General features: G+C 38.8%; 1 protein-coding gene across 1 annotated transcript; it reads left to right on the top strand.

Annotated features, from left to right (window-relative positions):
* Positions 1 to 52: 52 nt before the first annotated feature.
* LOC752457 (manganese-transporting ATPase 13A1) lies at positions 53 to 27,842 on the top strand. Its single transcript, XM_030997757.1, has 27 exons — positions 53 to 312; positions 3,199 to 3,288; positions 3,946 to 4,139; positions 5,050 to 5,169; positions 5,824 to 5,932; positions 6,643 to 6,819; positions 7,537 to 7,666; positions 8,617 to 8,672; positions 9,533 to 9,659; positions 10,454 to 10,591; positions 11,263 to 11,383; positions 12,415 to 12,569; positions 13,396 to 13,580; positions 14,655 to 14,765; positions 15,291 to 15,416; positions 16,357 to 16,465; positions 17,285 to 17,397; positions 18,202 to 18,294; positions 19,155 to 19,251; positions 19,906 to 19,970; positions 20,774 to 20,929; positions 22,017 to 22,134; positions 23,863 to 24,059; positions 24,849 to 24,991; positions 25,734 to 25,845; positions 26,420 to 26,563; positions 27,517 to 27,842. Exons 1-27 carry the CDS (start codon positions 58 to 60, stop codon positions 27,625 to 27,627), a joined length of 3,552 nt encoding a protein of 1,183 aa, XP_030853617.1. The 5' UTR covers positions 53 to 57; the 3' UTR covers positions 27,628 to 27,842.

Raw genomic sequence — 27,842 nt, 5'->3', positions numbered from 1 at the left:
AGAAAGACTTTTTAATTATATCCTCAATAAAAATGTTTCTAATTCATTTTATCCAATATGGCACCTTCCATGGAAGAGCAAATTGAGAGTGTCACCTCTTATAATTTGCGGCCTTTAGTCCTCCATGGATATATATTCCCGTTTGTATTCATATACATCGCTTGGTTGTACATGTTAGTGATTGTCTATGGTGTCAATGATTACTTGGAAGCGGGATTGATCGTTTTAGCAGCCATAGGATGTGTCCAAATTTTGGTCTGCTTGTTCTGCCATTGGTCAATACACGTGAGATGTTCACTCACTTGCAGGAAGGTGAGTTGACGGGGCCGGGGATCGGGCCCGTTGATGGGATGGGGTGGGGGTGGGGAGGGGGTGGGGGTGGTAACATAGGAAGATAACAACACAGATATGCGACATTGAGCCTGCGTCTTATCTTGATGATCTTGTTTTGATGAGTTAAAAGTTAACTGATGTTTTTATGTCTAGATCTAGGCCTCTGACCGTGACCTTGTCACTTAGACTAGAGTAAAGCCTAGGAGCCGGTAATAGGGTGTCTGAACGATTTTTCAATTTTCAATTTGGGATCGTTTTTCACCATTTTTGTTGCCTTATTGGAGTAAAAAATGTAATCAGAATAATACCTTTCAAATTTCAAGACTCACCGATGTTTCTATCAAAAGATACAGCCCCTCAAAAACTGTGCAATATTCATAGCATTTTGGTCAGAATGGACAGAAAAGTGGTTCATGCAGAGTTATAATTTCTGCTCAAAAGCTGCACAGCTAATGCACAGCACGATATGCAAAGCGTGGAGCAAGGGTATTTTCAAACTGTTGTAACAAATGATCCCTTGGGACTAGAGAAAAAAATAAGTGCATGGATATATTCTTTACAGCTGGCCCAACTTATCCCTCGGGGGGGGGGGGGGGGGGGGGGGGCAGTTCGTGAAATTGGTAAATCTCCGAGTTACCATGGAAACGATGTTTAAATCGCTGTTTTGAGCAAGATATATTTAGAATTCCGGGGGTGGCCCCCTATGGGGAATATGGAGAAAAACCTGCTCTTTCATATGACACCACATTTATTGAGTTTCACCTTCAGGATCATTTGTTATAAAGGTTTGAATTTCAAATTTTTCATAAAATCATTGACCAATTTTGCTTGGTCGCGCAATGCATGTAGACCACATAGGGATGTGTGCAATCTCTATGGGAAAGATTTTAGCACACAACATCGGGTGCGCGATCAGACACCCTACCGGTAATCGGCCAGCTCCAGTTTTCGGCCGATTGGTTGGATGCAAGGTAAAATCACTCTAAAATACATCGCATAATAGCATAACACATATCCTACTCATACCATACCATGCCAGTGTCACTGAAGAACCACATTTGTAATGAAAAATATATCCTAAAATATCACATTGTAGCGATGTAATCGGCGGTCCCGCTACCCGAATCTGAAAAATCGAGCATCTTACGCGTGTATGTAAGAAATATGGGTACCATAAAATCAGCTTTATTTCAAGTATTTTCCAGATTTAGAGCCCGATTTTGTGTTAGTCGCAAGCTCAAAAGTATCTCATCGCATGTATTAAATCAATGCAGCCGGACCCTGCCACGCACACACGATATGTCTGTCTAATTCAGATTCCAACTTCCGATCACCGCTGTGCCTGTCTTCGGCCAGGCGAGCACCAGGGAGCTCCGGCGTGGGATACCTGCTCTACCCGCTTGTGCTGTACATCAGCGCGGAAACGCACGGCGCGCGCGAGCGCTTGACTTTGTACATGCGGCCGTAAACTGAAACGCTCGGCCGATAACTGGCTCCAAAACGGTGAAAATTGAAATGAATATTGTCATGGCAATTCGTGATTTTTTTCTGGGATTCTTTTTCTGTTTAAATAATAATAATATTTGCTTCATGATTTGAACAAAAAATGATAATAAATAGGAAGTAAAGGGTCCTAAAAATAGGATTTTGTCTTAAGTGGCCGAAAACTGGCTCCTTTACTCTACTTGAGTTGTGTGAAACAATAGGTCTAACTTGATTTTGATTATTTATCAGTAGAGTAAAGGAGCCGATAATCGGCCAGCTCCAGTTTTCGGCCGATTGGTTGGATGCAAGGTAAAATCACTCTAAAATACATCGCATAATAGCATAACACATATCCCACACATACCATACCATGCCAGTGTCACTGAAGAACCACATTTGCAATGAAAAATATATCCTAAAATATCACATTTTAGCGATGTAATCGGCGGTCCCGCTACCCGAATTTGAAAAATTGAGTATTTTACGCGTGTCTGTAAGAAATATGGGTACCATAAAATGAGCTTTATTTCAAGTATTTTTCAGATTTAGAGCCCGATTTTGTGCTAGTCGCAAGCTCAAAAGTATCTCATCGCATGTATTAAATCAATGCAGCCGCACACCGCAACGCACACACGATATCTCTGTCTAATTCAGATTCCAACTTCCGATCACCGCTGTGCCTGTCTTCGGCCAGGCAAGCACTCGGGAGCTCCGGCGTTGGATACCTGCTCCGCCCGCTTGTGCTGTACATCAGCGCGGAAGAGCGCTTCCTATTGACTTTGTACATGCGGCCGTAAACTAAAACGCTCGGCCGATAACTGGCTCCAAAACAGTGAAAATTGAAATGAATATTGTCATGGCAATTCGTGATTTTTTTCTGGGATTTTTTTTTTGTTTAAATAACAATAATATTTGCTTCATGATTTGAACAAAAAATGATAATAAATAGGAAGTAAAGGGTCCTAAAAAAAGGATTTTGTCTTAAGTGGCCGAAAACGGGCTCCTTTACTCTAGATCTAGGGGCGCTGGTACGAGAATGAGGATCATCCTAAAAAAACGAGGATATTCTTTTAAACGCGGACAATATGCGCCCTCAAAAATAAGAATTGTTTTCCTTTTCGCGGATGTTTTTTTTCATCGGCGCTCTGCAGGTTTAGGTTTACCGAACCGCCCGCTGGCGATGCGAAAAATGGATTCTCCGTGAGAAAATAACCCTAGTTCGCCGTCTATTTTGCTGGGTTGTCCACTTCCCAAGGATTTATTGCTCATAATGTGAAAGTCTCTGTGCAAAGTCAATGTATTAACTAAAATGCATCAAGAAAATCATAGCGTAATCCATTTTTGAGGACATTTTTCCCCTTTTTTCTTCTTTTCCTGCAGGAATCCAATCCCTTTGACGCAGACTGGGTGAAGGTTGTCCCTACAGCCAACAATGGCTATCCGGAACTGGTCCAGCTCCACACGGAGATTGTAAGTAATTCTGATGACCCCTGGCCACTGGCCTCAAGATCAAGTGCACTCAATGCTGCACAGTCCTGTGTATGCAAGATCTCCACTAAAGTATATACCAGAAAAGGGTGATTTGAATATTGCATTGAAAGGAGTGTGCAGTATTTGATAAGATGAGGGAAACTAAATGTTGTCTATCCACTGGCTGACCAAGAGGAATATTCAACAGTGGACAGTTGACCTTTCATGTTTGTTGTACTCGTTCTAATTATGAAACAAAACAGTCTAAGTCTTGGGTCAAAGTGTTTTTTTAAGGATTTGTTTATAAGTTTGTTTATAAGTTGACTTATACTTGCCCCAATTTTAATTTAGAATAACTCCAAGTTCAGGAAGAAACTAGAAAAACAACATTGCTCCTGTTTGGTAGGATATTATTCATGATTAAGTGGTGGTCTTAAGATGTTGGTGCTTGAAGATAAGCCAGGTTAAATTGAATTCAATTGAATACTGAAAATTACTTGATTTTCCTTGTGGAATCCAAACGTCTTCAATTTACGACAACTGTCTAAACAATTTGTGGCACAGAAGGGTTTAGGTCTCCTGAACATTCAAATTAGCCTTTGAAACATTTTCCCCCCAATTCTTCTTTAACCATTTCCACCGTTGGTCTTCCCGCAGCACCCGACCACGGAGAAGCGAGATCTGTGGTTTATGTTCCAGAAGGCCAAGTACGTCTACGATGCAGAGGAGAAGAAGCGGTTCCAGGCGGTGGAGTTCCCGGTCAGCCACGCCCTCAAGACCTACCAGTCTTGGAAGGGGTACCAGGATGACAGCGAGGTTGCCGAGACAAAGAAGAAGTTTGGAGACAATCAGTGAGTGGTGTTTGCAAGGATTTGATTGATATAATGTTTCAGAAGGAAAATACGTAAATGGAAAATGGTGCAGTTATATATGTTTGCAGAGCTGCCAACCATTCCGTTTTTGCCGGAATTACTCCCGTTTTTTCCTCCAAATTACGGTATTACGTTTTTTCTTCATAATTTCTTTTTTTTTTTTTTTTTTTTTTTTTACATACCGCACATCAAACAACTGCCCTAAAATGGTGATCACAAATTCAACAGAAAACTAAATTTAACACATACTTGAAAAGAAAAATATTCTCAAAAAGAATGAAATGCCGATACCAAAATATCCACCAACAAAAATTCCTGCTTGTATGAAAAAAACAGCATGATGAATGAACATTTCTGCATTGGAAGTGTGTCACGCGTGGTTGTAAGTTTCGTTTTTATGAATTCCTTTTTTTTTGCCATCATGATTCCTTTTTTTGTCGCACAAGGTTGGCAGCTCTGTGTTTGTTGTCACTTAAAATGTATTATTGTAGGAGAATGATGTATATGAAGAAGAAAAAATCATTGTCAAGCATTTTTTGAGCTATTAACAAAGAAATAATGTCTTGTCAACTGCTTTATACAATTCAAATGCCTATGACACTCGTACAAGAGGTCCTGGGTTAAGTTGTGCTATGTGCTCCCCTCCTTAGGCAAGGTCCCGTTTAACATAGGTGTATTGGGTTGGTATTTGGCACTGCTGAGATATTGGCTGGGGACTCGGGAAGAGCAGTATGAATACTGATGAAACTAAGCTGGGCTAAGAAGACCATATTATTAGTCGGTATATAACATCCCTTGACATTTACATTGTATATATACTGATTGATTCAATAATGTTGATCATTCAATAATGTAAAGTAATAAAATCATGTGTCTCGTTCATATACAGGGTGGCAATGGACCCTCCGGAGTTCAAAGAACTTTTCTTAGAGAGGGCCACAGCACCTTTCTTTGTATTTCAAGTTTTCTGTGTGGCCCTCTGGTGCCTTGATGAATATTGGTATTACAGGTAAGTTATAAAAAGAAAATTGTCCCTTGTTTCTTCTATCATTCTGTCTGTATATATCTCCCCCTCTCTTCCTTTCTCTCTCTCTCTCTCTCCCTCCCTCCCTCTCTCTCTCTTGTCTCTCAATCTTTTTACCGTTTTACTTTCTCAGTCTTTGACTTTCTTTTAATTTCTCTCTTTTCTCTCCCTTGCTGTCTGTATTTTGTCCTCTCATTTTCCTTTTCTCCCGTTCCCTTCCCCCCACCCCCACCCCTCTCTCTCTCTCTGTCATCATTTTATATCTTTATATTCCTTGTTCTGTCTTTATATGTTTCTGTTTGTCCATCTCTAATACCTGCCTACTCTTCCTCCCTCCTTCCCTCCCTCCCTCCTTCCCTCCCTCCCTCATCTCAACGTTAAAATGTACCAATTTGATTTGATGCATAACTGAGCTAACTGCAGTTCTGACACCCCTTCTTCATCTTATGTACTATTCTCTCCATCTTATCCGTACCACTATCTCAATGTATATTTTTACCCTTACCGGTATTCTATCCTATTCAGACAATGAGAAATGTTGTGATCTTGATTCTTTGTAACTAGTTTATCTGTTTAATACTTTTGTTTTACAAAGCAGATTCTTGAAAAACATTTATTTTTGTCTCTGATTTTCACTAGTGTCTTCACTTTGTTCATGCTGGTGACCTTTGAGGCAACTCTGGTTCATCAACAGCTCCGCAACCTGACAGAAATCAGGAAAATGGGGAACAAGCCTTATATGATACAGGTAAGATATTCAGCATTTAATATATTTCTAATAATGTGAACATGGGAGTATTATAGATAATGTAAAAGTGAGATCCAAAACCAGAATCAAATCCCTATTCAGACATGATGCTGTAAACTCCTTCAAAAACCTGCAGCAGCAAATACTTGCTTCGAAATACTAGTTTCTATTTAGTCTACTGCCTCGTGTTTGACTGAGCCTTAAAGAGAAGGTTGAGTTCTGGGAAGAGGTGAAAAATAATTTGTGAGCGTTATCATTGTTATTATTGAATGGTGGAAGAACCTCAGATTAAACATGTTCCCTGAAAAGCATGGCTCTTCAAATGCCTTCATATTCTAAATATGACATGAAACATCGTAAAAATCCGGGTAGGATTTTTTCGCCATGTGTTTGTGTAGTCCCATATACATCATTCTGTGTACAGTGCTTGTAACTTTGCCAAGATTTGGCCAAATTTATTATCATTTTGATGATTCCAGAACCTTGCAATACACACAAATACTTACATACTAGATGATCAACCTTTTCTGATAGATTCCACACCGTTTCTTTTACATTGCAATCGCATCATCAGAACTCAACTTTATCTTTAAGTATGCGCATTGTCAGTAGGTACATTATCAGGATACTGATGGAAAACCTGTGCTCTACATCATACTCTTGCACCACTGATCCACCACTTTTCTTTCTTACCCAACCCCCGCCCCCAGGTGTATCGTAACCGCAAGTGGCGCCCCATCTTCAGCAGCGACCTGGTCCCAGGGGACATCTGCTCCATCACCCGGTCTCAGAACGACAACCCTGTCCCTTGCGACCTTCTGCTTCTGAGGGGTCCCTGCATCGTGGACGAGTCCATGCTGACTGGAGAATCTGTCCCTCAAATGAAGGTAAGTCACGTAAAAAAAAAGATCTTTAAAAAAAAAATACAAACTATTTTTCTCTTCTGTTTGTGTGTTTGTTTTTTGATGGGGAAGAGGAGTTCTAAGAATCTTCAAATGTAAGAACACTGTGGTATGTATTAGTGTTATGGTCTAGTAGTCAAGTTGGTGGACTATCGATTACGTGGTAATGACTTGTGACCTTCTGCTTCTGATGGGTCTTTGCATTGTGGACGAGTCCATGCTGACTGGAGAATCTGTCCCATGGTTGAAGGTACAGATTTCAAAACAATCTTTTCTCAATATTCTTTCCTTGGGAAGGGGGCTAGGGGGATTCTTCTAAGAGCCCAAAATGGTGGAATACCCTGGTATGTATTTAGTCTCTTGGTCTAGTCAAGTTGGCAGACTGTGAATCACACGATAATGAATTGTGACCTTCTGCTTCTCAGGGGTCTCTGCATTGTGGACGAGTCCATGCTGACTGGAGAGTCTGTCCCACAAATGAAGGTACATCACATCAACGTAGTCTTTTTATCTCAATATTCTTTCTCTAGGAAGGGGGCTAGGAAGATACTTAACTTATATAGTTGAATCTTCACAAGTTTCTTCAGAGTTTCAGTGGATAGAGTTGGAAACGGAAGATTTTTCACAATATCAAAGCTGTGGATGCAGAATAATGGCCCTACCTCCCCCTTAAACTATGTATTTTTTCCATTTCCCCGACAGGAGCCAGTAGAGGGTCTAGAAGGGGATCACATCCTGGACCTTCAGTTTGACACCAAGCTCCACGTTCTATCTGGAGGTACAAAGGTCGTACAGCACACCCCTCCCAACAAATCAGGTCCAGGACTCAAAGGTATGAAATCTGCAACCCCAATGAAATGGGATGTGAACTCTAAGCGATTTCATTAGCCCCTCACCCCCCCCCCCATTTTTTTTTTTTTTGGGGGGGGGGGAGGGGGGGGGGGGTGATGACATCTACATCTAGTTTCTACCTGTTCATATGAACTTGAACTTGAAATTTGACATCCAATAATAAACACATAACAATAGGTGTAGACAGTTTTATATAATAACATAAAAGGATAAAAAGAAAAAGAATCAGAAATCGAGCCTGGTACCTTCGAACATTTAAATACCACTGCTAGGGTCATTGAATAAAGAAACAAATTTGAAATGTTATGAAGTAAAGCTAATTACAAACAATTCTATAATACAATTGTATAATTGATATAATTTTTGTTAGGTCCCCTTCAATATCTGATAAATGGCTACCAGCTTCTTAGCAGACATTAAGGATGCAATAAGTATTGCTGCATATTAAAATTCAAACTCCTCTTGTATTAGACTTTAGTGTGCACTGTAGTTGAGAGAAGTGTTCACATTTCTGTTTATATGAATTTGATGACTGAGAAAAAAAGTGAGCTCTGTGTAAATTTCATATGAATTCATTCATTAAAGGTCATAGATGATACATATACAAAACATATATATCAAATGGAGATAAAGAGGGCATTTCTAACTTTATTTTGTTTTCTTCTCCCAAACTGTTGGAAAAAATCAACAATCTCAAATACTATTACAAAATAGCATAACATGTGTACAGTATAGCATTTTTAACTTCTTATGTTGACCGTTTTAGTGTTCAATGTACAATGTTTAGTTTGGTATATTGATTGTGTGTGAAGAGAATTACAGTAGAATTCTAGATGATAGGAAGGATAAGTCTGATAAGAAGGATTTAAAGAGATTGCTAATCCCCATCTTCAATTGAAACTATTTTGTTTATTTATCTTTCCATTACAGCTACTGATAATGGCTGCATAGCATACGTATTGAGAACTGGCTTTAATACCTCACAAGTAAGTCAAACAATGTTGTATGTGAACAGAATATGTGTGAGTGTGGGGGGGTTCAGCAATAGAAATTCCTAAGTAATTACATGATGGGCATATGACATGGGTATGATTAAACATTCTTTTCGGTTTTGATATTTGGGATTAGAAATAGAATAATCGTTAAAAGAAAGGAAATGTTTATTCAAAGCTGGTAACTTTTCTATTGGGAGTATGAACCATATGAGGAGGCAGGATGGGTCGGTGGTAGAGCAGTGGTCTTGTCACCGAGAGTTCCCGGGATTGAAACGAAGTCAATGTCCTTGTGCTATTTGGTAAGGCATTAATCCTCGTTACCAAGTCCCTCTGAGAGGACTTTGAGCATTCAGGTAAAACAATCGTCAATCATAAATCATATAGGTTTGAGAGACGTTTGGGGATTTTATTTACATCTACAATAGTCTTAAGTTCTACAAGGAATGCTCAGGTTCATGTAGTTGAACTGTAGATGACAATAATTATAATCACTTTTATTGCCCTTGCCAGAACCCCACACAGAAGCTGCATTTACACTGCAAGCAAAACTCATCAATTTTTCTTACATTGTGGTTATTCATTGCTAAGCAACTGCAGGTAAACACAACGAAAAACCCAAATCAGAAAACCCAATTCTGGAAGGTGGTTTATTGAAGTAGTGTAAATGACAGTCCAAAAGAAGAAGAAAAATGTTTTTTCAAAATGGTCTTTGTGCTGTGTAAATGGGCCTCATCTATTATTATGATTATTATTATTATTATTATTATTATTATTATTATTATTGTTATTATTATCATCATTATATTACAATTAAGGTATTTAATTTCAAGTATTATTAATTTTTCTCCAAGGGCAAATTGCTGAGCACCATCCTGTATGGAGTGAAGCGGGTGACGGCCAACAATCTAGAAACATTCCTCTTCATCCTCTTCCTTCTCATCTTTGCCATTGCTGCTGCTTCTTACGTCTGGATAGAAGGTGAGAAAATAGTCCTATAACCCCAACTTAAAGCCCCACTGTACTACTTGTAACTACTTGCTCCCTCTATATAGAAAACAAATGCCTAAGCAGTGCCTGTTGGTCCCCCGTGGTCCCCTTTTTCTTATGTTAAGATAACCACTTGCCAGTGACCTTGATGGATGGTTTAATCCCTCCTGGCCAAACTTGGGCAGATAGGCTTTAATAGACTCAAGATGGGGCCTTTTCAATTTGTGATTCAGTACACATTCAGAAGGTTCAATTAAAATCAATAGGAATATAAGAAATAGAGCAAAACCTGTATACACGTGTAAGGACTGCTCAAGGGAGACAAGAAAAATGGTCATTAAGTACATGTTTCTTTGGTGCATGTTCAGTGAAAAACCATTTTCTAAAGGAAACACAAAAAATGGCCACCGTAGACAGGTTGCCTTTCTAGACAGGTTCTTCAATACACATTTCCTACTAGACATAGAGAGACAATTTAAGTATCCACTATAGACAGATGGCCTTTATTATAGAGAGGCGGCCACTAAGGCAGGTTTGACTGTAATTGATTCTGATTGACTCAGATTTTGTTTCGGGTTGTCCGTACGTCCGTCCGTACGTCCCGTTCTCGTGATCGCGTTATCTCAAGAATTAATTGTTGGATTCCTGCCAAATTTAGGTCATGTATGTATCTTGCAGAGTTGATGAATTGATTAGATTTTGGGGTCGTGAGGTCAAAGTGCTCATTTTGTTAACTTATTTCTTCTTCTTCCTCGTCCCTCTGTCTCCATCCGTTCATCCTGCAGGCACCAAGGATCCAGATCGTAACAAGTACAAGCTCTTCCTGGAGTGCACCCTGATCCTCACCTCCGTCGTACCCCCAGAGCTCCCCATCGAGCTCTCCCTGGCTGTCAACTCATCGCTTTTGGCACTCACAAGACTAGGTAAATTCCTTTAAGGCCCCACTGTACTACTTATAGCTACTTATACAGCTATATAACTATAAAGCTATATAGCTATATAGCTACGAACGAACAAGCTACTTATACAGTAGGCTTACGGGTGCACCATGTGAGAGAGAGGGAGGATTGAGGAGTCCTGAAAAGGACTCTCGGTAATCTTTCTTGAGGGTGTGTAGTCCTGAAAAGGACTGTTGGTGTAGTCTTGAAAAAGACTGTTGGTTATCTTTCTTAGCTTATAGTTCTAAGGAGAACTATAGCGCTTGGAGAGGATGAGTGGTGGGAGTTACTTGCGCCCTCTATACAGCCAGCAATGCCTAAGCGGTGACCGTTGGTCCCCCATTGTCTCCCTTTTTTTACGTTAATTGAGAGCTGATTTGATGAGGTAACCACCTGCCAGTGACCTTGTAGGGTGGTTTAATCCCTCCTGGCCAAACTAATGCAGAGGGGCTTTAAAGGAACACTTTTCCAAGTCATCAAGTTTGTTTTTAATCATTAAAAAACGGGTTTTCAATTGTTTTGTGCAAAAAATCATCAATGCTAAAAGAGAAATATAAAATCCTTCTTGTCTAGAGTTGTGTACTGTATTCATATATAAGGACCGTGTTTTTCTTGTTATAACTTTAAACGTCATCTCCTTTCTGCCTCTTAAACAGGTGTGTACTGCACAGAGCCGTTCCGTATCCCGTTTGCAGGCAAGGTCGATATCTGTTGCTTTGACAAGACTGGAACACTGACCAGTGATAACCTGGTGGTAGAGGGCGTTGCGGGTCTCCCGTAAGTATTTCGATCTTCTCTCTGTTGATCAATTATTTTTTCTTCAGACATTAGATATTATAGCTTTTCTACTAATAGAATGCATATTATTCTTCTTTTTGTTAATTAGTTTGCCTTCCGTTAGAAATGCCACTATTATGCATAAAAAAATACCCTTTTGTATCAAAATAAGGGTAGTTATTTTCTGCTTATGGATTTTCAGTAGGGTGTCTCTTGCAATATGTTGGTTTATATTTAACATAGTTGATTTAGCTTTTCTTCGGGGAAAGAGCATTCTGTGAAAATTTAAAAGATGGATGCTAGATGTTCTCACTACTCTGTCTGACATTTTGCTTTCTTATCTATTCAATATGAAATCTGTCTGTTTGATATTGGTGGGTTTGAAATATATACAAAACATATGGAGTGTAGATGCGATGTTTTGGCGCCGTGGGGTTTTTATTCTCCAAGTATTACTCCAGTGTATACTTGGAGAATAAAAACCCCACTGCACCAAAAACAGAAATCTTTAATAAAGATTTCTGTTTTAATCAATAAACATGGTACAAGATGATGCCTTGCGGTTCGTTCAGATCTGGCATGTTTAAAACCGATGCAACCAAAAAAATGTGACAGTTTTTGCTAACATGTAAAAGAATTGCACTATGCACAAGAAAGTTCCTACGTGTATTCACTGAGCTCTCTGTTATAAGATACAAAATGTGAATTGTATAACACATTACGTCATTACAAACAAACAAAAAACGCCACATTTTTGCTACTTCATATCTGAACGGAGCTTTACAGGTACCTCTAGATTTTTATGTACAGTCGAGCCTGTCAATAGCAACCGCCCAAGGGAAACACAAAAAGTGGTCTTTGTAGACAGGTTCTTTTAGTACATGTTTCAATGAGAAACCATTATCAAGGGAAACAAAAAAAGGTGGTCTATGTAGACAGGTGGTCTTTTTAGACAGGTGGTCACTAAAGCAGGTTTGACTGTATAAGTTAAACCTAACACTATTATTATTTACCTTTTTCCTACCTGACAGGGGTAAAGAGAAGCTATGTTCCATCACCGACGTTCCCCTGGACACTGCCCAGGTGCTTGCTACCTGTCACTCTCTGGCCAAGCTGGACGACACCCTGGTGGGCGATCCACTGGAGAAGGCCACACTGACCGCTGTGGACTGGACACTGACCAAAGGTAAGACTCTGATGAAATGTACCAATCACTTGAAAATGCAATTTGTGTATAGGTATAGGATAAATTACTAGACCTGGGAGTGTTTCACAAAGACTAAGATCAACTCTAATTTGTACTTAACTATGGCAGGACATTCATGCCACTGATTGCCCTCATCATTGGTCTCTCAAGGAACGTCACAAATCTACAGAATTCACATTTTTATTTATATTGACATTTTTTTAATCTAAAGATCATAATTTCTAAGGTTTTTTCCCACTAATTTTACATCTGGTTCAAGATTTTTTAAGGGCCTGCCAAAGCTCAAGTCCAACTTAAGTTGATCTTAGTCTTTGTGAAACACCCACATGGCATTCTATAGGTAACTTGTCTGTTTTTAAATCTAAGAAATTTGATAGAAATTTGCGTTTGAACCCTTCTTCCAAGTACACATCTTATCAGTGGTTGATGGTAATACATAATCATACTCTGAGGGTATGTTTAAGATAAATAAGAACTACCACTTTGTGATATAGGTTACAAGGTTTCTTTGAGCTTAGCCATCTTTTATTATACCCGAAAGTCATATCATCCGCTGTCCGCAAGAAGAAAGTTTGTGCCGTTGTTATACAGTCAAACGTGTCTAAGGTGACCGCCAAAGGAATACACAAAAAGTAGTCTTCGTAGACAGATGGTCTTTGTAGAGAGGTTCCTTTAGTACATGTTTCAATGAGAAACCATTTTCAAGGGAAACAAAAAATGTGGTTGTTTTAGACAGGTGGTCGCTAAAGCAGGTTTGACTGTACTTCTCATTACAGTAACTCCTTCTTATAACTTCTCTCTGTAGGTGACGTCGTGATCCCCAATCGCATCCAGAGTCGGCCGCTGAAGATTGTCCAGCGGTTTCACTTCTCTAGTGCCCTCAAGAGGATGGCGGTCATCGCGTCCCTCCAGACCCCCGACTGGGAAGGCTCGGTGGACTGCACCTATCTGGCCTCGGTCAAGGGGGCACCAGAGACCCTTCGAGCCATGGTAAGGGAACGGTGGAAGGACTTATCTGACCCCTGGGGGGTGTTTCACATAGATCCTAAGTCAAACTTAACTATAATTTGGACTTAACAATTATGGAAAGCTATGTAAAGTTATTTTTAAAGGCATAAAACGTTGATTCAAATCATTCATATTTTCTTTTATCAAGGAGATTTCATGTTCTTGATGTGGAATTTATGAAAAGTCTAAAGTACTTTTTGCTTCTGAATATATCTTATTTTAAGGCTACAAATGGCCCTCCATAATGTTTAAGTCTAACTTAGAGTTAAGTTCGACTTAGGAAGTTTGTGAAACACCCCCCCTGGTTTATGATGTGAATGTGAATACTATGGACATGTTTTACTGCAATATTTGTATAAGAGTAGGGGGAAACCCCGGGGTGTAGTGGTCCACCTGTACAGCCCCAATCAGTTATACCGAAAGGAGAGACCCGAGGGTTACAGTGATTCAGTTCACTTTCACCCTCCAGGCACAGGTGACGCCAAGTACTTAATGATTATAATAATAAATCTGCACATTACAGGCTTCATGGTATCAGAAGTTACCTCAGCTTTAGCAGAGGAGGCATATCAGGTGCTCTGTGCATTTAAGTTATATTGTCTGCTCAGAGCCTGAAGGGCATTCAATCTATTTCTGAAAGGAAACGAGCCAACCCCCTTCAGGATCTCAGCAGATGATGACACCATGATCACATTCCCATGAGTTCTTATCAAGATTGATTCCTTTTAGTAGACATGAAAAGTATAAAATACTTTCTTATTATAGTGAATTAGAAGGATCTAGAAGAAGAGGACAAGGAAAAGATACAGTGAAGTTTATATATAAAGTCAAAGACCTTACTGGATTATCCCTCACTCATCTGTTGAGGTCACAGGATGTCATTCATGACAGGACCAACCAAACCAATACCTATATTAAATTAATTTATCATAAACACTGTCAAAGGAATTTTATGTATAATTCAATCATGTTACATGGTAATGACCATGTTTAAAAACCTCGTGTGTTAACCCTATACCTCAATGATATACATTTTTTCTTGATCACACTTTCCAGTTCACCGTTGTGCCTGATAACTATGACGAGGTTCACTCTCAGATGTCCAGACAAGGTGCCAGGGTTCTTGCCCTAGGACACAGGAAGCTAGGACACATGACTTCACAACAGGTGAGGCCTTAGAACCTGGATGAAGTCGCTCTTCTCGTTGCAGCTGTCATCGCCACATTGCCCCTGAATTTCAGACATGAAACCCCTTTTATGCTTGTGTGATTATCTTTATGTCTGTTAGTGGAATTGCTCTTAGCAAGAAACTGTCCTTTTAATGTAACTGTCATTGTTGTAATGCCCTGTGGCTGCAAACCTGAATTTCTAAACTGAGGCCATCCCATTAGGATCGACCCAAACAAACAATTCCGTTCTGACCAGAAAAGATGAATAGACCTAAAATACATATGCTTATGTATTCTATATACATGTAATTTAATAACCATGTCCTAATATGATTAGTAACAAATGTTTTTGACAGATTTCAGCCCTAAACGCACAAATCTAGTTTTCAATAGGTGGAATTGTGACTCACTCACTTTGCATTCTGTACAGTATGCTAGAAATCAGTGGCCCAGTTCGGTGTACCCAGTTGTAAACTTAAAATATCATATAATCTTTTCCAACTTCTTTTCTTTCTGTCCATAGCTGCGTGACTTGTCTCGTGATGACGTCGAGAAAGACCTCAGTTTCGTTGGTTTTGTCATCATTTCCTGTCCTCTGAAGTTTGATTCGAAAGCAGCCATCAAAGAGATCCAGCATGCATCTCACTATGTAAGCATTAAAGGGATCCGGTAACTTTGTATTAGATCCTAAAACAAAATCCTGGATTTAGCTCATGCTACAATCATTATAAACCTTTAGGTCAGTCAGGAATCCCATGACTTTTACAAACCGATTGCCTGTCTTTTAAGATTGGAAATCGAAATAAAATTTTTCGTTTTCATTTTAGATTTAACATTGTTAAACGATGCCTTTAATCATTGGTAATCTTTATTCTTTTAACATGTTTGGTACCGCACCTTTTTTATTTGGCACATTATCCAAAGGGCCAATCCAGAGTTAACTCAGGCATACTATTTGCTGGGTCAAAGATGATATGTAGAAAATTAAAAAGTCTTATCCTGTGGTTGAATTGTGTCTAAATGTCTTTTAGCCCATTGAATGCTACTCCCTAAGAAAACTTGGGATGGAGTCAAGGAAAAGTCAGTGCTAAACCGATATTAAAACGCCTCCAACAGGTTGAAATTGTGACAGATCCCTAAGAAAGTTTAAGTTAATATTATCATCGTAAAAAGTATATAACTTTCTTCCTCTGATATTTTTTTTAAAATCACAATCTGTTTGGCAGATACATGTTCTTTGTCGAAAACATGGTGGTATTTGCTATTTTTATCGGCATTTATGTTTGTTTAGGAAATTTTGTTAGTCGTAACATTTCGGATTGGTTTTGCTTTATGCCAGTACCTCCACAGTATGGAATAATTCCTGTTATATTCCTTTCTTGTGAAACACCAACAAAAAACCTTGATTACCGAAGACAACCCTTTCAAGTAATGCTCTTAATAAAAAACACAGGGTGGTATTTGCTTTAAATATGTTTTTTCAGGAAATCTTGTCAGTCATAATATTTTGGATTGGTTTTAGCTTCATGCCAGTACCTCCATAACATGGACTAATCCTGTTAAATTCCTTTCTTGTGGAACACCAACAGACAACCATGATTACCGGTGACAACCCTCTGACTGCCTGTCATGTCGCCAAGGAACTTCACTTCACCAAGAAACCACACACCCTCATCCTCAAGCCACCTGTTGAAAATGGTAAGTGTTCAAAGTTTCAGCTGCCCTGGTGGATATCATGTAATTCATCTATCTTTCCCTTTCATGATTTCACTACGTGTATTACTGTAATCGCAGAAATATTAACGGTACATTAATTTTTCGCTGATTTCGTGCTGAATTGCGTGCAGCGCGAATTTAAGAACCTGCGATTATGTTTTGCGGTCGCTCAGTGTGAAAAATTAATCACCCGAAAATAACATTGTTTACAGTATTGTTATTGTATGTAATGTACATTTTAGGGTTATGTCATTTTAAGTTGAAGGGGATGGTCTTCAGTTTTCATGCGCAGAAGGCCATGATTTGCTTACACCAGACTTGGTGGAAAAACCATTAATGGTTGTACAAGTTTCGGCACTCAGCAAACCGGTGGTCCCATCAAGAAATCCCCCCCCCCCCCCCCGTAGTCTCTTGGAGAGTCTTCAGGTACGGGCAATGTAGGATAATGACTTTACTATATTCGGGGATGGGTGAAAAATGCAGAGTATTACATAAGGTCTGTTGGTCATAAAAATGAAAGCTGATCCTGGTGATTGACAACACCTGCTATTGGGGTTAACACCCAAATGTTGTTGAATTTTTGACCAATGAGTGATTCACACAAATTGCAAAAATAAAACCCAACGAAAAATACTGTTTATACAGTAAAAGAAACTTAGTCCAATTCTCCATTTTTGAACTTTATCCATTTGCCATTGAGAAAGCTTTCATAGAATATAAAGTCAGTTTCGAAATAAGAGATCCATGTATACATGTATTTATGCATGCCTTCTCTGATGATTTATTTTCACCTTTCTTCAGAATCTGATGAATGGCATTGGCAGTCTATCGACGACACCGTGACGTATCCCATGATCCCCTCTCGGGAGGAAGAGCGCCTCCTATTGGCCAAAGATCTCTGTCTCACCGGAGAGGTAGGATTGTTTCACTATCTTTAACGACGACAAATATTTTTTGTTGATGACACCTCTAAACAATCTTTCTAGAAAGTCTTCCTTGCAGTATCATTATCATCTTCCAATTTCTATCAAGGTTGTAATTTTATTAGATGAAAAGATAAAAGTACTGTTGTTTTTTTTTAGAGAGTGTATGGGAAATAAAGGTTATTAGTAATTGATCTTGGTGACCACATGTTATAAACAATTGTTTACTTCCCTTCACACTTTATATCAAGGTACGTATAGTTTTAATTCTGATGCAAGTATTATCTGTACATATTTGTATTTGCATTATCCATATTTGTCACTTGGTTAATTTCTTCTTTAGCGCATTTCAGTCCCAATGAAATTTACAATCAATGGTAACACTAATCAAAAAGATAAGTTTGGAACAATTTTTTTGAAGACTTCTATGTCTGGGAGAGCTTTCCAAAGTTTTGGGCCTTCACATGCCAGTGCTCTGTCGCCATAGGACTTTAATAGTTGCTCAGGGATTGATGGTAAGAAGGTGTTGTGAAGATTATCGTAGACATGTTGATGGGACGTAAGGTATAGACAGTTCTGAGATTGTGGACAGAATAGGAGTCTGTACCTTGATAGGATTCTGTTTCATATTGGTTGTGCTATGCACAAATAATTTCTGCTGGATCTCGAGACAGACGAAGCATGGTCAAAGCTTGTGTGAGGTCGTGATATATTACCAGAATGTACATTACAAACACAAAATATTTTTGTTATTAATTATGGTGGTATATATTTCTTCTCTCTCTTTCGTTTCAGGCCATCACCCATCTCCAAACCACCAATTTACCTTTTCTGAACAGAATCTTACCCAAAGTAAAAGTGTTCGCTCGAGTAGCACCAAAACAAAAGGTGAGGTTTACCTATTTTAATTGTGCTGTGAATCCCTAAATGGATTTATTTCATCAAAATTGATTGAATCTACTTTTTTTATCGTGAATTTAGAAAACATACATCTCTATATTTATATTTCAATTCTCAAATCCGTGATTATTCTCATCAAGTTTTGATAGAATCATTGAAAATGTGTGGCTGTTTTTATGAAATACCATAACACTGTTTTCCAAGTCAAAATGTGAAATTGCTCCAACTTCTGTTGTTTAAAATTGCAGTACATAAAAGTGTTTCTGTTTTCTGTATATACTTTCATTCTGTTCGATTGTCCATGTTCGCCATGGCTTTGTTGTTTGAGTTCATGAGAATGCATAGCTGCCAACCATTTCTATTTTAGAGGACTGATTTCTACTTTTTGGCCCTCAAACTAATGTTATGGATCCTAGATTCCTTTCTTTTTCTGAAAACTTCTGTGTGAAGAGTATACAAAATGACTGTATTCCTAATTTTACCTTGAGGGATTCCTAATTTTAAATTTGAAAGGTTGGCAGGTATGAGAATGAGCATTATCAGTTGCCATAGTTTTGTGTATCTTTTATTTATTACATTTAATGAGTCGGCCTTCCTAACACACTGAAGCCTGTAGATCAGTAAATAATTTCAAGGCCAGTCTGAAACTTTCTAATGGCCAACTTTAACTATTATCATCTTTTTTTACCATGCATAATGTAATGAAAGCATAATTATTTCTAAGTATAGTTTATATGTAGCTCATTGTAAGCACCTCGAGTACCCTCTCTGTGGATATGTTGTGCATTATAAATGTCTTTATCATTATTATTATTATGATTTTTATTGTTAATTTTTTTTTTTTACAGGAGTATGTGATTACCACATTGAAAAGTCTTGGATATACGACTCTTATGTGCGGAGACGGTACCAATGACGTGGGAGCTCTAAAGCATGCACATGTTGGTGAGTTTGATCAAGTTAATGACATAAAGGCATACAAATCCAACAGCCTTTTTCCTGTTTAAATACAGAAAACTTGAAATCATTAGACCCTTGCAATTCTAAACGGGCATTAGCTGGTATATAGTATTAAAGCTGTACCTACATGTTCATACATTTACGTAGTAATCACTGTGGACTTTTGGCATGACATTCTGAATTAAAACTAATCTGGAGCTATGGTATGGGAGTCATATTTTTAGAGAAAATTGCTATGATTTATTCTGGATTGTTTATCCTTCAGTAGATTGGTTGTTCAAACCAGTGAAATAAAAACAAACGCACAAAACTTGCTTGGCATCATCTTCGATAAAAACCACAACTCCCACTTGCACATAGTGACCTGCGTTAAGCACATGGTGTCGGGCCTATTACCCGGATTTCCTTATCTTTCTATGCTTATTACTCAGCCATTATACATTTTATACCGAAATTGTTTGGCACATGTCATTTATTGTAATCTTGAACATTCAGTGTAAGTTTTGTTAGATTCTGTGAGAATTTGTTTTCTATATTTACCAGAACTCAAGTTTATGCTCTAAGTTGAACTGAAACAGAATCGTCATTTATCATATCAGGCACTCAAAACTTTTTTCTCTATCCTTTTCTTTATTTCAGGTGTTGCTCTTCTTTCAAATGTTCCTGAGAGGTTTTTACGAGATAAGAAAAGGCCCAAAGAAGAGGTAAAGGAATTAAAGAATGATGAAAATGAATTTGAAGAAACCACTATCAATTGCCAATTGATATACGGTTAATGAATATGGTTAGGAGAATGACCTTTGCAGTCAGTACATGGATTCAAATCCAAGCCCTATGTTAAAGTTTTTCTTACTGAATCTTAAACCTCTATTTTCTGCAGTAAATTTACAAAGATTGATGTAAGAAATGAACCAATTGCAACGCCATCGAACCAGATTATTCATTTCTTCAATACTGCAAATTTAGTGTCTTTGTAGCATATTTATGTATTAAACTAATACATAAAGCTCATCCTTGATAACATTTACATGAGCAGTATTACAGTGAATTTCATCAGTAGCCACATTGATTATCACAATCTAAAGGTACATTGGGAATAACCTTATTACACCAAAAGATAGAAGACACATTGTGTTGTTATTAGTGGCATTGAGTTCCTTAACGAAAGCCAAAATGTCCTGTGTACTACGCAATGGCTCAGTGGTAGGGCAGTGGTCTCATAACCTGGAGGTTCCGGGTTCAAAACCAAGTCGAAACGCTAGTGCCGTTTGATAAGGCATTAATTCTCATAACCAAGTCCCTCATAGAGGACTTAAAGCCGTCGGTCCTCTGGTTGTTTATTTACAAGCATAAGCATATACATGCTTTCTTTGATAGCAGGCGGGTAACAAATCAAAATTAACATCATCAAACATTGGTTAGGAATATGGAGAGTGATAACAAAGCCAAGACATGTGGCAAAATTCTGCCTAAATATTCTTCTTTTTTTTTCTTTTTTGAACCTCAGACAGCAGAGACCAGTGGGGAGAACAAACAACTCAAGAATTCTTCTGGCCCAGAGAGGATACCCTCCGCCTCCCATCACAGCGGGGGCCGGCATGGGGGCGGAGGGGGGCGAGCAGCCAGGCAGAGGGCCTTCGCTAAGGGAGAAGACCTCACTAGGGTACGTATGTACTGATTGGCTGTTGATAGTCGCCCTGATTAAGCCATCGACTACCAAATTGTCATATTCTCCATAGGTTTAATACAGGTACCACCCGCTTCCAGGGGGCAATGGGTTTGCTCTTTTTATACAATACAAATCATCTCCCTGTGCAATATTGTATTAGTTCATTCGTGTCTCCTTAGATCTAGATTAATGTCAAGTTCCTAAATTAAATTGAATTAAATTAAGTTCTTCCGTCGCCTGATGGCTGCAATGGCTGTCTCATTTACAAGGGCCAGGTCTTCGTCTGTGCAACCCGTTCCGCTGCACTGCAAGATGTGGTCCATCATCTGATATTGTAGTTATCATGGGATAGATATCCCAAAGGCTTCAAGATTGTTTAACGATTCCTAGTGCAAAATCAGTCTATACCGGTGTTAAAATGGTTGTCATGAAGGCAATCACAACAACCATATTTTATTTATCATGGAGTAGATATATCAAAGGCTTCAAGGTTGTTTACCGTTCCCAGTGCAAGATGAATCTATACGGGTGTGAAAAAAGGGTTGTGATGAACGTAATCATGACCCTTAGCGATATTGTATTTATCGTGGGATAATTCTAAAGGTTTCAAGATTATTTAACTGTTCCTAGTGTAAAATTAATCTATACCAGTGTTAAAAGGGTTGTCATGGAGCTAATCACGACCGGAAATCAGTATTTTTGAAAAGCCATGTTGTTTATACACAGAGCAATACTTCCATCAATCGATGTTTAATGTTTTGTGCAAGATTAGAGATTGTAAGTTTGGGATTGACAGGAAGAGCAATTTTTAATTTGGATCCATCAAATCTCTTGAATGTCAGATACAGTCAAACCTGCTTTAATGACCACCTGTCTACAAAGACCACCTGTCTACAAAAAGCACATTTTTTGTTTCCCTTGAAAAATGGTATCTCATTGAAACATGTACTAAAGGAACCTGTCTACAAAGACCACCTGTCTACAACAAGCACATGTTTTGTTTCCCTTGGGCAGTCGCTGTAGACAGGTTTGACTGTACAACGATTTATTAACCAGAAAATCTTTCTTTTACCTTCAACAGAAAAAGTTGAATACCATGATGAAGGAGATAGAGGAGCAGGATCAAGCTCAAGTAGTCAAGTTAGGAGATGCAAGTATAGCATCGCCTTTCACCTCTAAGCTATCATCAGTGCAATGTGGTGAGTTCCTTTTTATGCCTCCGTTACGAAGTAGCCGGAGGCATTATGTTTTCGGGTTGTCCGTCCGTCCGTACGTCCCGTTCTCGTGATCGCGTTATCTGAAGAACCGATTGATGGATTCCTGCCAAACTTTGGTCATGTATGTATCTTGCAGAGCCGATGAACTGATTAGATTTTGGGGTCACGAGGTCACAGGTCAAAGGTCACAGGGCTCATTATGTATGCAAAAACAGCTCGTGATCGCGTTATCTGAAGAACCGATTGATGGATTCCTGCCAAACTTAGGTCATGTATGTATCTTGCAGAGACAATGAACTGATTAGATTTTGGGGTCACGAGGTCAAAGGTCAAATGTCACAGGGCTCATTATGTATGCTGAAACAGCTCGTGATCGCGTTATCTCAAGAACCGATTGATGGATTCCTGCCAAACTTAGGTCATGTATGTTACTTGCAGAGCCGATGAACTGATTAAATTTTGGGTCATGAGGTCAAGGTCAAAGGTCATGCGGCTCATTATGCATGCAAAAATAGCTTGTGATCGCATCATCATTAGAACAGATTGATGGATTCCTCCCAAACTTAGATCATGTATGTATCTTGCAGAGCCAATGAACTAAGTAGATTCTTGGGTCATGAGGTCAAAGGTCAAAGGTCATGGGCTCATTATGTATGCAAAAATAGCTTGTGAACGCATTCTCATTAGAACTGAGAGATGGATTACTATTTAACTCGGGACATCTTGCAGAGCCAATGAACTGAGTAGATGTTAGGGTCATGTGGTCAAAGATCAAAGGGTCATATATGTATATGAGAAATTGCTTGTAATCACGATATTCTGAGAACCTGTTAATGGATTACAATTGAACTTGAATTTGAACAATTTCTTCTGTTTTGGTTTGTAAAATTGCTCTATGACGGAGGCATCATTTCGACTGCGTGCAGTCGAAGTTCCATCTAGTTATATTAGCTCTCATATTCGTGTTGATCATGAGTCCAGAGACCCCTCAGAAATATGATTTTTCATGTTAAACTTTATCTAAAACTGTTATGTGTGCTATTCTGAACACAGTTATCTCTCTTAAATGTTTTACTTTCAAGATAAAGTCAGTTTGTATTTCTAAAACATGTTTGATCTTCGATCTATTTTTTTATTTTTTTAAAATCAATCTCTATACCTTGTCTGTGCTTGTACAGTTTGACGAATGATCCATTCAGCCATAATGCTGACGTTCTGATTATCTTCTCGATAATGAGAAATAAGCTTTCAAACTAGGGTAAAAGCTAGCCGTACATATATTTTATCTGTGGAAAAGCAGGATGGGCAGGATTTGTTATGACAAGTACATGATGTCTGTTGTTAGTCTTAAGAAGGGGAGAAATAAAAGCAGACCGAGTCTTAATATAATTTTTCTCATCTGTCTGATGTTATGTAGAGGTGTTGTGGACTAGTGGATAAGTCACCCAAGTGCAGATCACAAGCTACGGGGTTCAAGTCCCACTGCGGCACTAATGTCCTTTGGCAAGACGTTAATCTACATTTGCCACTCTCCACCCAGGCGTAAATGGGTACCTGATATGCTTTAGCGCTGGTTACTTTGGCAGCTCGGCTACATGAGCGTCAGAGTCTGGCAGATACCGGTGCTATATAAATAACCATATTATTATTTATTTCATGTTGGCTATTGCAATGAAAGAAGACTGAGTTCCTTTCTCCATATCTCCACAGTATGTCACATCATTAAGCAAGGCCGCTGTACATTGGTCACCACTCTTCAAATGTTCAAGATTCTAGCGCTCAACGCCCTCATCCTAGCGTACAGTCAGAGCGTCCTCTATCTGGACGGCATCAAGTTCAGCGACGCCCAGGCCACGCTGCAAGGCCTCCTATTGGCCGGTTGTTTCCTCTTTATATCTAGGTCAAAGGTCAGTTGTGATATTGATAAATGATGGTGATATTGATAATGAAAATAACTTTTATATATTACCTTTCTACTTTCAAGTAACTCAAGTAGCTTTAATAGTGAAATGTAGTAGCACAAAAATGTAAAATACATATTTATTGAGTGACATTTGTCAATTGTAAGTCTTTTTTTGACATACGAAAATGAAAGTGAGCTAACATTGAGCCTCATCGATTTATGAATTTCCCAGCTCCATATCCCACTGTTGTGGTTCTACCTCTATAATAATTATGATTTTTAACAATTATGCATTTGGCATTTTGGAGGCATCTTTTCGTGTTACTACATTTTGCTAAGCTAATCAAAGCACTTTGCATCATCATTTGTCAGTCTTTTATGTGTAGAAATGTGTAAGTGCCAATTTTAAGTGGCATTTTCTAATAAACTGCCCCAATTTTGTTGGACTAATTGATCATGTAGTGAAGAAGAATAAACAAATTATAAACATGACCACTCAATTTTGCTGAGAGACGACAACACTGATATGCATGTATGGGACAAGGTGTCGTGGTATAGTGATTCATTTCACTTGGCTCTCAATCCAAGGTTTTGATCTTGAGGATTCAAATCTCAGCCATGCTAATGAATTAAAGCTTGTGTCAATGTACGTCTGTATTATTATTTTTTGGGAATATTTTGTAAAATGTAATTAAAAAAAACAGAAGATAATAAATGTTACTCTGACAGGACAGAATGGATTCTCAATCATATGTTAACCGTTTTCTGTTTTTCTCTCCTGTGATGGTGATAGCCATTGAAGGTATTATCTAGGAGTCGTCCTCTACCAAACATCTTCAATGTGTATACTGTCCTGACGGTCATTTCTCAGTTTGCTGTCCATTTTATGGTCATGATGTACCTCGTACGGGAAGCAAAAGAAAGGTCGCCTCCCAGGTCAGTAATTAAAACTGATGATAAAAATTCAGGGCGTAATTAGTTTTCAAAATTTGAGCAGGATGAGGTTCTCACAACTCCCGTTTGGACAACTTTTAATCTTGGACATGAAAGACGCATAGTGGTGGGTTTGAATTGGGAATTTGACGCCATTCTGGTGTTTACGCACGAACAGGTGTTGTCAGTCACCAAGACTTCACTTTTACAACATGCTGGTCTTTTGTAATACACTGTCCCCTAGCCTTATACCGTATAGAAATTTCATCATATATATCAAATTTCCCTGGCCCTCGAGATATAGGCAAGTTGTAGTATTTTGGGGTAGAACCACGGGTTCGCTGCTTCAGAGACCTTCGCACACACAGACATGTTAATTGGTAATTCAACCAAATCCAGTGTCAGCGAATTATGATGCAATACACATGAACACTGACTACTTTATGGCTTTAACTCTGTGGAATGAGCAAAATCATCTTTGATGAAGGATGTTTGAAACACTGCAATGAGGAGTTTTTGGACAGTTGTTGTCCTAGCAGGTATTTGCCTAAGGGGCATCTCTCATAGCGTTACATGCAGTTGTTGTACTTATAGGGGGTTAGTACTTTAGAATGGTTGTCCTAGGGGGTAAACTTGTCTCTTGGGGCTAGCTCTTTGTTGGATGATTGTCCTTGGTAGAGGAGGGGGAGGGGCCAGCAGGTCCTGGTTATTGATTGATTTGATTTCCATTCTAAATGTTTTGCAGGGAGTCAGAGTTTCCCGATCTAGAGAAGAAGTTTGAACCCAACCTGGTCAACAGCACAGTCTATATACTCTCTATGATGCTACAGATAAGCACATTTGCTGTCAACTACAAGGTAAGCTTACTACTTCTACTACAATCTCAGAGTCATCTCTCTTCCCTCTGTCTAGCTGTCTATCTCTCTTTCTCCCGCATCCCTGCATGTCTGTCTCTCTCTCTCTCTCTCTCCCTCCCCCCTCTCTCTCTCTCTCTCTCTCTCTCTCTCTCTCTATCTCTCTCCTATGTCTTTAAATGTATATCTTATACAGTAGGCTTACAGTTGCACCATGTGAGAGAGACGGGGAAGGATTAGGGAGTCCTGAAAATGTCTGTCGGTAATCTTTCTTTCTTGAGTGTGTGTGTAGTCCTGAAAAGGACTGTTGGAATTCTTGAAAAAGACTGTTGGTAATCTTTCTTGAGCTTCTAGTTCTAGGGAAAACTATTGCGGCAGTTGGAGAGGGTGGGTAGTAGGAGTGGCTCGACGTTTCAAGCAGGTTGACTTACTGTCGTCAGGTCTCCCAAATGCTCCCCCCTCTCTCTCTCTCTCTCTCTCACATGGTGCAACCGTAAGCCTACTGTATATTTACATCACCATGCAAGCCGATACTTGTAAGCAACATCTAATGTATATCTTGTTTTCCAACCCCTAGGGTCATCCATTCATGGAGTCATTGAGGGACAACAAGCCACTCCTATACAGTCTAGCATTCTCTACCATATCCGTTTTCACCCTCATCTCTGGAGTCCTCCCAGACATCTCCGACCAGTTTGAAATTGTAGAATTCACGGCCGATGTAAGTTCATAGTTCAAAGTTCATTCTATACCCACTTATTTTGTTATTGGGTTCAAGTTGTTCAGAACCTCCTGCATAAATGTTGCATTTAAATCCACTTCGTAGAGGTGTTGTGGTCTAGTGGATAAGTGACTGGAATGTAGATCAGAAGGTATGGGGTTCAAATCCCAGCCCGGCACTAACGTCCTTTTGGCAAGACGTTAGTCTGCATTTGCCAATATCCACCCAGGTGTTAAATGTGTACCTAGTAGGATGCATACATTGATGTCATTTGCTTAGGATTGTGAGCGTCTGTAGAATGGCATCTGTAGAATGCCCCCCCCCCCTGGAGTGGAGAATGTGCATACATTGTGTGCGAGCAAGCAGATGACAGGGGTAAAAAATATATCTGTAAAGCACTGTATTAAATGCTATTTTAATGCTGAATATTATTATTATCATCATTAACTCCAAAAATTCAATCACAAGTTCTAAATAAGGGATCCTGATTGTTTAAAAATATAGTTGGTTTAATGTTTTGAAAGCTGTGTTTATAAAATACTGCTCATTATTCAAGAGAGGTATGTTGTGGAACCACAAATATGATGAATAAACATTCCAGAATTACATTTCTGGAACAAGCAAAGAAATGGTATGAATGGATAAAGACTATGTCCAGCACTTTTAGAGAAAAAAAATCAATCAAACTTCTAAGTCCAGATTTCTCTTTCGGTTGTAGATGTGCAAGAAATATTCATGCAGAGCCCTACTTTAACACAAAATTTTTCTTCTCAATTCACTTACAATTAGATGCAGGATAAATTTTATTAGACAATTATAATTATCAAATGGTAAGAAATTTTATCTCAAGTAGTCTTCTGTAGAGATGATTGATTAATGGTCTGTTCATTTTCTTTGTAAATGACATCTCTAAAATAAGGTTTTAATACTTTTGTTTTCTCTTTCTTCTCCAGTACCGTTTGCTGGTGTTCCAGGTTCTAGTAGGAGACATGGTTTCTGCATTCGTCATTGACAGGACCCTCCAATTCCTTTTGGGAGCAGCAAAATTAAGAGGAGCACATTAGTCCTGCATAAAACTGTCATGTATTGTTATGGCTGGGACTACACGGAATGTAGGGCTTCAAATTTGTCACCGTGGATAGTGGTGATGTCGTGAAGCAATGCAAAGGATATTTTCATATGCAACAAGTGAATGTCGAAACTCAAAAACATTGTTTTGTTGTTGTTGATGTATGTAGCAAAGATATATTGATTTATTTGATTTGATAGACAATGACGA

This window comes from Strongylocentrotus purpuratus, unplaced genomic scaffold, assembly GCF_000002235.5.
Source record: "Strongylocentrotus purpuratus isolate Spur 01 unplaced genomic scaffold, Spur_5.0 spur5_scaffold_4, whole genome shotgun sequence".
NCBI lineage: Eukaryota > Metazoa > Echinodermata > Echinoidea > Camarodonta > Strongylocentrotidae > Strongylocentrotus > Strongylocentrotus purpuratus.
The sequence above is the reverse complement of the archived record's forward strand: the minus strand, read 5'-3'. Positions and strand labels throughout refer to the sequence as shown.